The sequence below is a fragment of the Piliocolobus tephrosceles genome, chromosome 5 (assembly GCF_002776525.5).
Source record: "Piliocolobus tephrosceles isolate RC106 chromosome 5, ASM277652v3, whole genome shotgun sequence".
NCBI lineage: Eukaryota > Metazoa > Chordata > Mammalia > Primates > Cercopithecidae > Piliocolobus > Piliocolobus tephrosceles.
The window spans coordinates 107,794,586-107,812,263 of NC_045438.1; the positions used below are offsets into that span (position 1 = coordinate 107,794,586).

Sequence of the window (17,678 nt, forward strand, 5' to 3'; positions counted from 1 at the left end):
CTAACACGGTGAAACCCCGCCTCTACTAAAAATACAAAAAAAACTAGCCGGGCGAGGTGGCGGGCGCCTGTAGTCCCAGCTATTCGGGAGGCTGAGGCAGGAGAATGGCGTGAACCCGGGAGGCGGAGCTTGCAGTGAGCTGAGATCGGGCCACTGCACTCCAGTCCGGGCGACAGAGCGAGACTCCGTCTCAAAAAAAAAAAAAAAAAAAAAAAAAACCCTAGAAACCAAAGAGCAAATTAAGCACAGAGAAAGTTAAAGGAAGGAAATCATAAAGAGCAGAAGTTAATGAAGCAGAAAACAGAGAATGGAGAATATCTACAGTGCCAAGAGTGTGTTCTTGGATATTTTCTGCTTTCCACCAACACTGATTTACAAAACAAAATTAAGGACACAATTAGCCAAATATCATACCAAAAAATGGCAGACATGGGAGTTCCAAAACAAATACCAATATAACAAAAGGAAATTATGAAACATTTTTGCCAATAACTTTGAAATTTTAGATTAAAAATTCCTAGAAAAAAATATCATGTGACAAAATAGACATGATCATAGATAATTTATGTCAACTAAATACATGTAATCCATATTTATCATCTCCACAAAGAAAATGCAAAGAAACTTTCAGGCCCAGTAGGCTATACCAGTGAATTATATCATACATAAAAGGTAGATATAACATCAAAGTAACACAGTCTTTCTGAATGTGAGGAAAGCATAGCCTTGATACTAAAATTTTACCAGAGCAGTACAAGGATTGCTAGCAAGACTAATAAAGAAGAAAAGAAAGAAGAATCAAATAGATGCAATAAAAAATGATAAAGGAGATATCTCCACCAATCCCACAGAAATACAAACTACCATCAGAGAATACTATAAACACCTCTACGCAAATAAACTAGAAAATCTAGAAGAAATGGATAAATTCCTCGACACATACACCCTCCCAAGGCTAATCCAGGAAGAAGCTGAATCTCTGAATAGATCAATAACAGGCTCTGAAATTGAGGCAATAATTAATAGACTACCAACCAAAAAATGTCCAGGACCAGACGGATTCACAGACGAATTCTACCAGAGCCACAAGGAAGAGCTGGTACCATTCCTTCTGAAACTATTCCAATCAATAGAAAAAGAGGGAATACACCTTAACTCACTTTATGAGGCCAGCATCATCCTGATATCAAAGTCTGGCAGAGACACAACAAAAAAAGAGAATTTTAGACTAATATCCCTGATGAACATCGATGCAAAAATCCTCAATAAAATACTGGCATAAAATACCTGCATGTTATGCACATGTACCCTAGAACTTAAAGTATAATAATAATAATAATAATAATAATAATAATAATAATATTAAAAAAAATCGGTAAACCGAATCCAGCTGCACATCAAAAAGCTTATCCACCATGATCAAGTGGGCTTCATCCCTGGGATGCAAGGCTGGTTCAACATATGCAAATCAATAAACAGAATCCAGCATATAAACAGAACCAAAGACAAAAACCACATGATTATCTCAATAGATGCAGAAAAGGCTTTTGACAAAATTCAACAGCTCTTCATGCTAAAAACTCTCAATAAATTAGGTATTGATTGTACACATCTCAAAATAATAAGAGCTGTTTATGACAAATCCACAGCCAATATCATACTGAATGGGCAAAAACTGGAAGCACTCCCTTTGAAAACTGGCATGAAACAGGGATGCCCTCTTTCACCACTCCTATGCAATGTAGTGTTGGAAGTGCTGACCAGGGCAAACAGGCAAGAGAAAGAAATAAAGGATATTCAATTAGGAAAAGAGGAAGTCAAATTGTCCCTGTTTGCAGATGACATGATCGTATATGCATTGTCTCAGCCCAAAATCTCCTTAAGCTGATAAGCAACTTCAGCAAAGTCTCAAGATACAAAATTGATGTGCAAAAATCACAAGCATTCTTATACACAAATAACAGACAAGCAGAGAGCCCAATCATGAGTTCACTCAAAGAGAATAAAATACCTAGGAATCTAACTTACAATGGATGTGAAGGACCTCTTCAAGGAGAACTACAAACCACTGCTCAAGGAAATAAAAGAGGATACAAACACATGGAAGAACATTACATGCTCATGGATAGGAAGAATCAATATTGTGAAAATGGCCATACTGCCCAAGGTTATTTATAGATTCAGTGCCATCCCCATCAAGTTACCAGTGACTTTCTTCACAGAATTGGAAACAACTACTTTAAAGTTCATATGGAACCAAAAAAAGAATCTGCATTGCCAAGTCAATCCTAAGCCAAAAGAACAAAGCTGGAGGCATCACACTACCTGATTTCAAACTATACTACAAGGCTACGGTAACCAAAACAACATGGTACAGAAACCAAAACAGAGATATAGACCAATGGAACAGAATAGAGCCTGCAGAAATAATACCACACATCTACAACTATCTGATATTTGTCAAACCTGGCAAAAGCAAGAAATGGGGAAAGGATTCCCTATTTAATAAATGGTGCTGGGAAATCTGGCTAGCCATATGTAGAAAGCTGAAACTGGATCACTTCCTTACACATTATACAAAAATTAATTCAAGATGGATTAAAGACTTAAATGTTAGACCTAAAACCATAAAAACCCTAGAAGAAAACCTAGGCAATACCATTCAGGACATAGGCATGGGCAAGGCCTTCATATCTAAAACACCAAAAGCAATGGCAACAAAAGTCAAAATTTACAAATGGGATCTAATTAAACTAAATAACTTCTGCACAATAAAAGAAACTACCATCAAAGTGAACAGGCAGCCTACAGAATGGGAGATAAATTTGGCAATCCATTCATCTGACAAAGGGCTAATATCCAGAATCTACAAAGAACTCAAACAAATTTCCAAGAAAAAAAAAAAAAAAAAACCATCAACAAGTGGGCAAAGGATATGAACAGACAGTTCTCAAAAGAAGACGTTTTTGCAACCAACAGACACATGAAAAAGTGCTCATCATCACTGGACATCAGAGAAATGTAAATCAAAACCACAATGAGATACCATCTCCAGTTAGAATGGCGATCGTTAAAAAGTCAGGAAACAACAGGTGCTGGAGAGGATGTGGAGAAATAGGAACACTTTCACACTGTTGGTGGGACTGTATACTAGTTGAACCATTGTGGAAGGCAGTGTGGTGATTCCACAAGGATCTAGAACTAGAAATACCATTTGACCCAGCCATGCCATTACTGGGTATATACCCAAAGGATTGTAAATCATGCTGCTATAAAGACACGTGCACACATATGTTTACTGAGGCATTATTCACAATAGCAAAGACTTGGAACCAACCCAAATGTCCATCAATGATAGACTGGATTAAGAAAATGTGGCACATATACACCATGGAATACTATGCAGCCATAAAAAATGATGAGTTCATGTCCTTTGTAGGGACATGGATGCAGCTGGAAACCATCATTCTCAGCAAACTATCACAAGTACAAAAAAACAAACACCGCATGTTCTCACTCATAGGTGGGAATTGAACAATAAGAACACTTGGACACAGGAAGTGGAACATCACACATTGGGGCCTGTTGTGGGGTGGGGGGCGGGGAGAGGGATAGCATTAGGAGATATACCTAGTGTAAATGACGAGTTAATGGATGCAGCACACCAACATGGCACATGTATACATATGTAACAAACCTGTACATTGTGCACACGTACCCTAGAACTTAAAGTATAATAAAAAATATTAAAAGAAATTGAAAGGTCTATCCCTTATTAACTGTATGTAAAAATTCCTTAATAGATGGAAAAGTGAATCCAGCATTATATAAGAAAGCCGTTATGTCATAACCAAGTTAAACTTACTCCAAGAATACACCCAAACTTTTGAAAGCCAGCAAACATAATTCATCACACTTGAGAGAAAGAAAAGGATATTTAATTGTCTCAATTAAAAAAAAAACTGAGCAAAGTAAAATAATTTACTATACAAAATATCTAGACTTACAAAGTGTTAGCCTTAGGCAGTATCAGTATCAGTCAGTGTAATACTGACACGAAGGTAAAAATATGAACCAATAAAAGAGAGAGAGCCCACGAACACACACGCACACGCACACCCATGCGTGCACACACACCCACATACACACACACACACACACACACACACACATACACAGACCTTACAGCCGAAACAATGTTAAGGGGAAAAAATGAAGTAGGATGGCTTACTCTACTGTGTATTAAATATTGTACTTTTAGAGTAAGTCTTAAGGTACAAAGACAGAAAAATTGACCAGTGGAACAGAAAAGAGAGTCTAGAAACACACCTACATATATGTGGGCATGATTTATGACAGAAGCGATACTGTAGAACAGTGGAGAATGGATAGTTTTCTTCCATTCTCCATGTTATGAAGTCAATTGGATTTCCGTAAAGAAAAAATAAAAACTGATACATACTTGGGACTATATAAAAACCAATCTCAGGTGGATTATAGATCTAAATGTCAATAGTAAAACATGTTTTCAGAAATGGAGTAAGTCAGGAACAACAACAAAATACTAATTATTAAGGAAAAGATTGATCAATTGATATAAATTAAGATGAAAAACTACTGATTATTAAAAAGCACCATGAAAAAAGTAAAATTGTAAGACACCAAAAGTAAAAAGAAAATCCTTGCAAAATATATAACCAGTAGAGCACATATACTGAACGTAGAACTCTAAGTACTTTTTTGTTAAATGCTCAACAGAAATGCACATTTCTGCACATGAAACAATATATACAAGCAGGTCTATAGCAGCACTATTCATAGCTCAAAAAATTTTAAATTTCACAGTATACCAACATTAGAATAATTTGTAAAGTGTCTGATTATATATCTTGAAAATAAATAAACTATTCAATTCAAAAATATATATCTCAAAAACATGATGTTGAATTAAGATAGAGGAGTTGTGAGAGAGAGAGTGAATATGTGTGCATGTCTGTGCATATGTATGCATATGTGTGTATGTTGGGGTGGGGTGGTCTAGGTTGTAACTTTGTGCCTTTTGTCCTAGGTAGTGGTTACTTGAATATGTTCACAATATAACATTTTATACAGCTTTGTCCTTTACCCTCTTTATTATGTATGCCATAATTCAGTATAAATATATGAAAACCAGAATGTCACATATGCATGGAATAGAAAGACATTGATAGTTGGATGCTATGTAGGTTATCTTTTATTATATGTGTACTATTATTTTGAAAAGGATTATGATAAAGCTTGCTTGGTGAATAGGTAGTGGATCTACCAACTTTTCCTAAAAGGGTTAGATTGTAAATATTTTTGGCCTTTTGTTTCAATTATTCAATTCTGTTATTAAAAAACCCATAGACTATATGTAAATAAACATGTGGCTGTGTGCCAATTAAACTTTATTTACTTAGAGATGGCAGGCAAGATTTGCCTAAGGGTATAGTTTGTCAACCTCTGAAATAAACAGTTTGTTAAACATGTGGCTAGAGTAAATGACACATGCATATCTACATGTTAAAGTATTGACAAAGTATTTTGTCTTTTTCATCTTTCTAAAAGAATGGGCATACGGAAATTATTACTCTGATCTTCCTGATTAGGTTATATTTGATTTATTCATTTGTTAATTTTTCCGTGCTTTGCTTGTTGATATAATTTATATTTCTACAACTAATTACTGTCTGCAATACATCTATTTTCCACTTAAATATATACTATACATTGTATGACTACATTGAAATTTGATTCTTTTTAATATTTTTTACTCATACAGAACATTTAACAATGTGAAAAGCTAAAATGGAATATTATAATCCATAATTGTTTCAGTTACAATTGAGAAAGATCTGTTTATCAGGATTTATTTATTTCATTAGTTGATTGCTATAATTTGTTGTTTTGTCAAACTGTAACTTTGTATTTATGTACTTAAAGCATTAAGGATTTCTAATGTATAACAGATTAATCTACTTCTGGCTTTGTTTTATTGTGAAATAATCTGTTTACTTAAATTATTCTTTTGATAATAGCTTAATTAATTCATCACACAAATGTTTATATGACTCATGATAAAACCATACATTTCTTTCTTAAATGGTTACAGGCAAGAATTGGATCCATGTAAAGCTGAACTGACTATTCTAGGGAGGAATACACAAACATGCGAATCTATCAATCATGTACTTGGAAAACCCCTACCAAAATCAGGATCTGTCTTTATTGGTGGATTGCCAGACCTTCATGGGAAAATCCAGGTATTTCTATAGATGTTTTAAAATATTAATTATGTCATCATATTGAAAAATGAAAAAGAAAATCTTTGGAAATATTTTCTGGCTAGTGGGGTCATCTGCATGGTTTCAAAAAAGTTTTTGAGTGATTCTGCTAACATCTAACATACATTTTTATCTATCATACCAAAGTATAATAGAAGTTTACTGTTCTCATTTAAAAATTGCTCCAATGTCAGTTTGTTTTTCCATCTTATGGCTATAGTATGTGTATTACATTTCTTAATATGATTTAGCATGTGTGATTCATACACCACTAAGATAGTGATTTTCACTGGATATTTCAATGGATTTCCTTAATAACACACCAAAAATATAGTATGAGAAATGGAATTGGAAGACCATCCCCAGTCTCTGTTTTATATGAGATTGCTAAAATGTGGGAATGTTTATTACAGAGTTTGGCGCACATGCCAGCCCACTCTCTAAATTTCCATTTAGATAATTAGCTTATTGTCTTCGTTATTAAGCTATATTTTACGAAAATAGCTTGAAAGCTGACTTAAATGCTATTATTTGGTTCCATTTTATGTCATTGCAGCAAATTGCTTTAAAATTTTAAGATTGTTAAGTATACTAGTAGCTTATTACATTTGTTAATCTTTTCCCTTATTATATTTACCATTGCGCTTTACCTATTTGAACATGCTATTTTTATATTACTGGAAATATAAAATGCTATTGTTTCAAAGTCCCACAAATAATGCAAACTGATACACATACATCTACTTACTATAAATATCATGACTCCATAATATACAAGATAAAATAAAACAAAAATATACTTGAAACAAAATTCACAAGCATATTCGATGTGATACATATGCTTTTAATGAAATAAGATAATTCTGTATCTGTAAACATGCAGAGATATAGATTCAGATTTACTCCATTAGCAATATATTTATTGATCATTAAACAGATATATGTGACTTTTTCTATAACATTAATGTGCTTCATTGAGTTTTTCATAAATAAAACCATTCTATAAGCTCCATAATAGTAAAAAATATGTTTTGTTTACTTTTTTATACACCAAGGCAAGGACAGTTCCTGTCACATAGTTGGAGCTCAATGAACGGCTTTTAAATAGAAATCTCAGTTAAAGAATGAAAGAAACATGAATACAACTTTTAATAATTTACATTTGTCCTCTTCTTTCATAACTATATTTTTCCAAATAAAAGATAAATTTCAATGTGGAACCAAATTTAACTGAGTATACATTAATTGAGTATAATTTCTCAAGACTCAGTTAGCTACATCTGAATATAAATATAGCTGAGCATTTACTTTCTTATAAATATAAACACATGCAGAAGCAAATAGAAAGATAGAAAAAGATGTCTTCTGATCTCCCTGAAGAAGTAGGGGAGTTTGTAATTAGAGATTTGAAGAAAGATCAAGTGTCTGCTTGGTAAATAATATGTAGGCTGTCATTGCAGACAGAGGCAATATTACATATACACAGGCTTAGGTAATGGAAGGGCCTGAGGGAGGGGGAAGTGGAGTAGACATAATTTATTCTTATGTAGACATGGAGTTTGATATGAAGTAAGCAGAAAGAAGACTTGATTTTGGATAGGTGAGTGGGAGCCAGAGAATAATGAATCCTATGTAAAATGCAAAATAGTATATATTTCCATATTGATGCCATACAATACATTACATACTTCTTAAATGGGGGAGCCACTTAAGAAGTTTGGGTAGGAATTGTTATCATGCTATATTCACTCTGATAGCAACTGAAGTGTACAACTGGAGGGGTTAGGACTACATTGTAAGAAATGGCAAAGTCAGGTTTACTCAGAATAATTAAACAAAAAAGATATTTTGGCAATAAGGGCGGGAGAATAACTATGAATGCTATTGAACTTAAAAATAATTATTGGTTAAAAAAATATAGAAGGTTTGGAATTTTAATGACCAGGTTGGCTTATGTAACCATAGAATTTATAGTGTCTTTCTCAAAATGGGGAATGAATCTAGGATTATTTATAGGGAAAATGGCGGGTTCATCATTGCATTTGAGTTGGTGATATGCTTTGGCTGTGTCCCTACCTAAATCTCAGCTTGAGTTGTAATAATCTCCATGTGTCAAGGGTGGGGCCAGGTGGAGATAATTGAATCATGAGGGTAGTTTCCCGCATACTGTTCTCCTGGTAGTGAATAAGTCTCAGGAGATCTGATGGTTTTATAAATGAGGGTTCCCCTGCACAAGCTCTTGCCTGATGTCATGTAAGACATGACTTTTCTCCACATTTGCCTTCCACTGTGATTGTGAGGCCTCACTAGTCATGTGGAACTGTGAGTCAATTAAACCTCTTTCCTTTATAAATTATCCAGTCTTGGGTATGTCTTTATTAGCAATGTGAGAACAGACTAATACAGTCGCTTTGGGGCAGAAATTATTTTCTTTTTATTTTATTTTATTTTATTTTTTATTTTATTTTATTTTTATTATACTTTAAGTTCTAGGGTACATGTGCATAACGTGCAGGTTTGTTACATATGTATACATGTACCATGTTGGTGTGCTGCACCCATCAACTCGTCAGCACCCATCAATTCATCATTTATATCAGGTATAACTCCCAATGCAATCCCTCCCCCCTCCCCCCTCCCCATGATAGGCCCCGGTGTGTGATTTTCAAATCTTTAACAACTGGCTTGCCATCACCACAAATCCATCAGTCCGTTGTGTGTTCCTGCTGAATATCATTCCTATTAGTGGAATGTTGTGATGCACGAGTCATTTGAAATATGGACCTTCGGTTCACAAAAGATCATTAACATATGGCTGTGGGAGTCTGCACAGGAGATAGTGGAAGCCACAATAACTGATTGAATTGATTTTGAAGATTAAGATAAAAGAGGGCTGAGAATTGGGAATCAGCAATCAAGAACTAGGCTAAGAAAGGTACACGCCAAATTAGTTAAGGAATAGAGAGGCTGGCAGTAGACAAAGGAAAAAGATGTCACAAGAACCAAAGATAGAAATAGTTTCCAAAGGAAGCATCTATTGAACACCAATGTTACAAAAGGTCAACCACCAGTTTCTGAAGAAAAATGTTAACAAAAATCAAATTGTAATATTGTGAGGAAGAATAAATGAGCTGGAAGAAGCAACAGAGTGGTTTTAGGTTATTTCTCTAGAAGCTTGTTAATAAGGCAGAGAGGTTGTTATGTAATGGAGGACAGAGTTTTGAAATTTCAGAGAGATGATAATAGCAATTGACTATATTTCTAAAGACTTTTTCTCCTAAAACCTTATCTGAAACATAGGCCTTTACTAAAGGATTATCTCACTAAAAAACTTGACATTCATCCTGTGATGTAAGGCATCTGGACATTTGTTATAATCAAATTTGGAGGACCATTCAGTATTTGGACCAATAAATTTACCTTGAAATTAAAAAGGCAGCTAGCTAAGCAGGTTTTCCCTCCTTGTTAAATATGCTGTAGTTGAAAGATTTTATGTCAGCCCCTCATTGCTTTTTTTATTCTTTTCTTATACTGTTACAGTGTCACAGTAACTATGTGTGTATGTGTGTGTGCTAGAATATGTGAGACATACACTTATATTGCTATATACCAGATGACTGATACAAACTATAAAATGTATCTAGATGATAGGCCAGGCTCAGTGGCTCACGCCTGTAATCCCAGCACTTTGGGAGGCCAAGGCGGGCAGATCACGAGGTCAGGAGGTCGAGACTATCCTGGCTAACACGGTGAAACCCCCCTCTCTACTAAAAATGCAAAAAATTAGCCGGGATTGGTGGTAGGTGCCTGTAGTCCCAACTACTCGGGAGGCTGAGGAGGCAGGAGAATAGCGCGAACCCAGGAGGCGGAGCTTGCAGTGAGCCGAGATCGCACCACTGCACTCCAGCCTGGGTGACAGAGCGAGACTCTGTCTCAAAAAAAAAAAAAAAAAAAAAGAAAAAAAGGTATCTAGATGATAAAACTTAAAGAGAACTTAAAGAGAACTCATATGATGAATCAGAAAAAGAAAGATAAGAAATTCAGCCTTCTGAACCTGTTTCTGGGCAATACAACTCCTCTGAATATCTAAGCATCATGCAGGCTCTAACTATCTAATCATTGTGTTCTGATTAAGAGCTGTTTAAGCACAGTGGGTTGTTAGTGCTCAGAAAATTAAAAACAACAGGTTTGTAATATAAAACACTAAGGAAAAGAACGATAGTTGATTCCTTGAGCCAAAAAGTGTTCAGTTACATTTATGCTCTCACCTCTAAGTTTCCAATAATGTCTTTCTGAACTGGCCAGAGCCCCTCCATATGATAAAAGTCCCTAATCCAATGTATGTGTGCTGACAGGTTGTTTAATGCTTCCTTTAACAAAATAACCCAGAGCTCAGTATGTGAGAAGAGAATGAAACAGTTAGACACTTTCAATTTTGTGCCTGGGGTGTGAAAAACTCTGCTTCCCCTGATGACCATAAATGATGATAACTTTCAAGGTCTGAGAGTAAATGCCCTCTCTCTGGTGGTAGAAAAACACTTTCCTTGGTAGTTCTTTAATTGCTTACACTTTTCAGTGCATGGACTCTTGCTTTTGGGTCCAAGTTAGTTAAGGACGCCAAAGCTTAATTCCTAGTAAATGCAGATGGTACCAGTTATTCTCTTTGCTAAATATGAGAGGAAATAAAATAATTATGGAAAGAAATAAATATTGTTAATCAATTAGATTTTTTTACATATGCAGAAGTTGATATTATAAAATCTAGAAAGATGCTATCTTGTTTTCAGATGCAGTAAGTCACTAGGATTAAAAACGGATGTGTGATGGCATGGACTATTATATTGGACTGGAATTTTTGAAGAATTAGTGACTGACTCCAAAAATCTAAACATTCATCTTAATTTTCAAATTAATTTATAACTTCAACATAGTAAAGAAGTTTAATAATTTAATTTTTTAAAACTTTCTAGCGATTCCATTTAGAAATAAAGACACTGGTAAAGCAGATAAGTGTTATGCACTTCATGTGTATTCAAGACATTGACTTACAAAGTCAATAATTAGTTTGCTACATTCACTTTTATAAAAAGGCCTGTCAATCACTAGCCATCAAAATCGTTTAGCCAAAATAAATTACTATTTAATTAATAGTCTAAAACATAAAAACAGGATTCTCTTTAAGGATTTGTGAGAGATTCCTGAAGAACAAAAGAAAACAGAAACCACTTCAGTTACTGTAGAAAATGTGGGTTGCTTATATTACTTGTCCCAGCTTATCAAGCTGGAGACATTGTATGTATCTAATGGCACCTCACTAAATGTGTTTGATATTCTATAAAAGAATGCTTGCCAACCTTTTTGAGCTCTTCAAAGACGCTTTTCTAGTGGACATTAAATAATTAGAAAAAATTAAAACACATCGTTGAAGAAATCAAGAAAGTTAACAACATTTAACACTTTTGGGTTTTGTAAATTATAGGGATAAAAGTTAATCATTACCCTGTCCTCATTTTCTGTCCAACAATGTGTAAAAAGACAATCACTGCACAATAAATATGTCTCTTAAAGAGCCATTTATAGGGGTCCACTTACTGGTGAAAATAAGCCCAAACCTCTGATAAACATAAGCAAAGTAATAGAGACATCAAGGTTTCACTGGCATGTTTTACAATCCATTGCTCCTTCTAGAGGTTATGTGGTAAATGATTCATTCATTCACCCATCTGCTTATTCTGCTGGACTACCATTTGGACTCCGGCGTCTGGTATCTGTTCTGCTGAGAGCACTTAATCACAAGTCAACACATTATCAGATGCGGACTCATCCAATAAGAATTATTTCCCATTCCTTGCATGTATAAGACTCATTTTCAATTTACAATTTATTCCTACACGAGGACCCGCCTTGTTTTGTTTGTTTGTTTGTTTGTTTGTTTTGAGGCAGGTTCTCAATTTTGTCACCCAGGCTGAAGTGCAGTGGTGCAATCTCGGCTCACTGCAGCCTCGACCTCCTGGGCTCAAACAATCTCCCCACCTCAGTCCCCCTAGTAGCTGGGACTACAGGCACGTACCACCATGCCCTGCTATTTTAATTTAATTTTTATATTTTGTAGATATGGGTTTTTCCATGTCGCCCAGGCTTGTCTCAAACTCCGGAGCTCAAGTGATCCATCCACCTCAGCCTCCCAAATAGCTAGGATTACAAGCATGAGCCACCTTGCCCGGCCAGGCCTTGCCTTTCTTAGTGAGACAATAATACACCATGGATTGGACTCCACTCCCTGGAGCAGCAGAAACTGACTCCTCCAACAGAAGGAAACCTCTTTTCCCACCACTCCACTTTTTCCCACCTACCACTCTTCCATTTTTTACTCTGATGCATCTTTTTTTCAGCTCTGCATCTGTATCTTCCTTTCCTTAGAAAACTCTTGAGTGCCAGTAATCTGGAAGGACCTGTCCCTGAATCTGTCTCCACTCAAGACTCTCTATTAATCTGTGTGTTTTCAACATCCTTTGGACCTCTGTTTGATCTCTCCATTTGTATGTGCTTCTAGTTTGAAACAGCCTCCATTCATTTAATCATAGTTTCCTCTATTCAAGCACTCTCTGGTTTAGATGTACCACTGTATTTATATCACCCTAATTATTTAATCTTATCAGAACATGCAGAAATAAATTGTATGTTTGCACATATAAACCTATGAACATGTGAGAAGGAGATGTCAAGCATCAGCCTCAGACTTCTGGATTAAGCAACTAAATGGAGGTGAGGGTCATCAGTAAGATGGGGGAAGATTGAGAAGAAAATATTTAGGGGAGAATGACAAGATAATTAGTTTGGACACTTTTAAGTTTGAGATGTTTCTGAGGCTTGTAGGGAAAGTTACCAAGTTCATACTTATATTCATGATTCAGGAAGTTCTCAGGCTGTAGTATTTAACCATGTGAGGCCAGATGACATAACAATCTCAGGAGAGAGTGAAGAGAATGAGATAGGAAGGCCCAGAACAAAGTCCTGAGGAAATGTGACATTTAACAAGAAATTAATTCAATATCAGGCAGAAAAATAGGCAGAGGGGCAAGTACATAGTCGAGAAAATTATTATCATTAAAGCCAGAGGAACAAAGTTTTGAGGAGGAGGGGCTGTTCAGTCGTGCTACAGTGAAGTCCAGCAAGAATAAGGGCCAGAACTTAAACTAAAAATCAAAAAAACAAAATAGAATAAGGGCTGAAAGGCATCCATTGGATTCTTTGATATGGGTATTATTGATACACTTATAAAAGAAATGACCACATCTAGTTAAGCCTATGTTGATGAGTAAAGGAACACCATCTGTATTCTTTTAAGAACTAATGCTTTGCCCTGACAAAAGGGGGACATTTGAGCTGAATTTACTTACTGTCAACTGATAAGTATGCAAATTGCAACTGCAGGGAAAAGTTTAATACATATATAGTTTTTCTAAATCTGCATTAAAAAGCCATCTGGCATCACTTAAAAAGTTGAAGATGTACATATTCAAAACAACAAAATTTTCCTGTTTAGGTGAAATTATTTGATGTATATATAAGGAGACATGGTACTGGAAGGTTCATAACAAAAATCTTTGTAATATAAAAAGTAAAAATAACAATAACATCCACTTACAGTGGTATGTATACTGTATACACCAAAAACATAGGCAGTAGTGAAAATCAGTGACTCTCACCTGTACACATCAACACAACTACATCTCAATAAAGTAACGTGGAAGAGAAAAAAAGAAAGTCATAAACAAATATCCCCATTATATAAATTCCCCAAATAGGAGAACCTAAACAATATATAATCTCTGATATATTTTTGTATGTATGTGTATATATATGTATGTATGTATATTTGGTAGATTATAAAGAAATAAAGGACTAGGAAACTCAGAAATCAGTACAGGGATAACCACATAGGAATGAAAGTGAGATCAAAGAGTAGTTTTTAAGGCTCAAAGCAGATATCACCATTGCTCATAATGCCTTATACTAACTAGGTAGAGAGTACATGCATGCTCATTTTATTACTAGTCTTTAAAATACTCATATCCTTATATCCATTATATATTTGTATGCATATACACCTGTGAGTGCTATATATGTAATATCTGTATTGTAATCTTTTTTTTTTTTTTTTCCTGAGATGAAGGATGGAATCTTGCTCTGTCACCCAGGCTGGAGTGCAGTGGCACGATCTTGGGTCACTGCAACCTCTGCCTCCTGGGTTCAATCAATTCTCCCGCCTCAGCCTCCTGAGTGGCTGGGATTATAGGCACCTGCCACCACTCCTGGCTAATTTTTGTATTTTTAATAGAGACGGGGTTTCGCCATAGTTGCAAGACTGGTCTCGAACTCCTCCGGACTTCATGATCCACCCGCCTCAGCCTCCCAAAGTGCTGGGGTTATAGGCATAAGCCACCCTACCTGGCCGTAATCTTTATTTTTTAAAGTGTCTGTATTATAACAATCAGTGCTAAAATTATTTGGTGTATAGCAATTTAATATTACCAGATTCATACCAGTAATTACATTAAGTTAAATATTCCAACTTCAATTTTAAGACTTTGTGGACTTGTTTCTATTTAACTATTCAAATAGTTTTGGTTTTATAATTTTGTGAGGCAATATGGGAAAATTGTGTCTGACTTTATATTTCACATAAAGTGTATAAAATAGTAATGTTTTACTAAAATTAGTAGTATGGGGATACTGAAGATTTCTGAAACTTATTTTTCTGTGAAAAAATGTCAGTACATCACTCAGCTTTGAGCAGTATCAGTATTGAGTTTGAAAAGTGATGAGGCTATAAATGAAAAGAAATCAGATAAAGGGCCAAGTGGTTTCCTCCAGCTATTATACATGAGGTGATTATTGAAATCCCAAACACAAATTAATATATTTACATTCGTTTTTACAAGTGGTTGTTTCAAGCATACAGTTATTAAGCATGCTTCATAACCTTTTGGTACTCAAGCCAAACTCTTTACCCTCAAAGAGAATGATATCTACAATGTAATGCTCTGTAACTCTGCCTGGAATTAAAAAATATTTAAAGTTGCAAATCAGCAAACATTGCTACATGGGGGGAAATCTATATTTTAATAAATTTATATTCTTTTCCCAGACACAGTTTGGGTTGATAGAAAAAATACCAGACTTGAAACAAGGACACCTGATTTTTAGTCATGCCTCTGCCAAAAAGTAATAAGTTTTGTGACATTGTTACCCATTACTTGAAATCTCTTTCCCCTAAGCTACTCTTCCATAAATGATGAAGTTGGTCTACCTTAGTTTTTTAAGTTTATTCCAGTTCAAGATGATTCTATGCATATATATGTAGGCATATGTACATATATATGTCACATACCATTTCCTTAGCATATAAATTGCACATTCTTTGTATTAAGATATTATTTCAGTCACAGATTCTATTGTGTTCTGCTCACCTAGGATCACCTCACTTTCATGTGATATCCCTGAGGACACTTCTTGAGAGACTCGCATCTGGTGTTCCTTCTGTTCTGCCTAAATTTTCATTTAATTGTAAAAGATCTCAAAGGCTTTTCATTTTAAAACAAAAACAAATCAACAAAACAATGCAATTTAACACATCTCAGGTCTATAGTTTAAACTATGAAATAAATTTACAGAAGAAAATAGAGACAAATGAATATATATTCACTTTTTTCTATGTTAATAGATTTATCAAAATCAAAGTCCGTCAACATTCCCTTGCAAGTGGTTAGGGAAAAAGAGGTAAAGTAAAGCAAGAAATAATCAGGTTTATGTTAGTTAGGGAATTCTAGTAATATAGATCACAATTTAAAAAACTTGTTTAGTTTTGCAGTGTGGTCTACGTAACTCAACAGCCAGTAAAATAAAATCAATTTTTGGCTTAAGTGCTTTGGGGCTATTAATTTGGGAGATAGTTTTCTAGTGAAATTTAAGGACTTAAGGCTAATTTAGCCAAAGGCTACAGAACAGAAACCTCAGGTGAATGATCTCACATAAGAAAATCATAATGTGAAATTTAAGGAAGCTGGGACCTGAAAAAATATGTGAAGCATGAATTTAGAGAATTTTCAGCATAATCCATAAAGATAAAAATACTTTGTAAAGTCAATTGTAATATATTACATAATCTGAAGTTATTAAAACTGCCTTTATCAGTAACTACATTGGCTCCTTCAAAGACAGAAACTGAACAGTATCTAGTTACAGGGCATGATATGACAAAACTAGCTTTCTGATAATTAAAAACCAATCCTCTTAATGCTAAGACTTTGTCAACTTAAGGTTTTTGAGATATGCTCCATTTTCTGCATGATGTGCAATAGTGCTTTCTTATGAACTCAGTGATGTCACTATAAGTGCTAATTCAAAAGGGCCAGTTGAGATGTGGGATTAAAAATTGTAGGTCTGGAGTTGGAATTCTAGCTCGCTCAATTCATTGCCACGGTGACTTGGGCAAGCCCCTTATCCTTGCCTGGGCTTTTTCTTTACCTGCAAAATAGACACTCTTTAAGGTTTTAGGAAGAATGATTAAGATATTGCACATTAAATATTTAATAACCATTATCCTTTACTATTATGTTAAGTTTCCCCCCAGCATTGATATTTCATTCTACTCTGTGCTAATCAAACATAAAAAAATAATTTTGAAGTTATTTCTAGTCCTGTATACTCCATTCTGGAAATAAAAGTTTAGAAATTGACTGTGGTGCATAAATAGAAGCTCATGTTATGAAGCATTGGATCCTAGTTCATATGCTAAATATTAATATTTTAAAAAATATTTAGTTTAAAAATAATTATCATTTTGGTTTTCTAAAATTCTCACCATGTTTTATTTTTTATATTACTTAGAAAAACAGATTAATGAATATTCAGCCTCCTGGTATTTAAGACAGCGTAACTTGTCTACCTTTCTAGAATAAGAAAACAAATATTTACTTTCATACTTCCATGAAATCTTATTCTTCACTGTCACTGATGCTGTCTGTTAACTGTTCCTCAGGCTTTGACACTTTATCCATTAGTCTTTATTATTAAAGGGAGGAAACACGTCATGTATACAACATTAAGGGACATTCATGCACTCATTTATTCAACAAGTAAGCAGGCATTCTGGAGCATGTAGTTTTTGTTTGTTTGTTTGTTTGTTTGGCTAGAGTCAGCTCTAAGTTCCTTACAAATATTAGCTAATTTAATCCTTACAAGCACCCAGTAGATGGGCACTTACCCATTTTACAGCTGAGGAAATTGAAGCACAGCAAGAACAAGCAATTTGCTCAAGCTTATACAACTAGTCAGTGATGGAATGAGGATTTGAACCCAGTCAGCATA

At 34.8% G+C, this 17,678-nt stretch overlaps 1 protein-coding gene across 1 annotated transcript in view; it reads left to right on the forward strand.

Annotated features, from left to right (window-relative positions):
- The window catches only part of EYS (eyes shut homolog), a 1,801,461-nt gene that overhangs the window by 1,123,945 nt on the left and 659,838 nt on the right, over nt 1-17,678 (forward strand). The window contains exon 24 of the mRNA XM_026455461.1: nt 6,134-6,284. Within this exon, the coding sequence (XP_026311246.1) occupies nt 6,134-6,284 (151 nt within the window). The remainder of the gene's footprint in view (nt 1-6,133; nt 6,285-17,678) is intronic.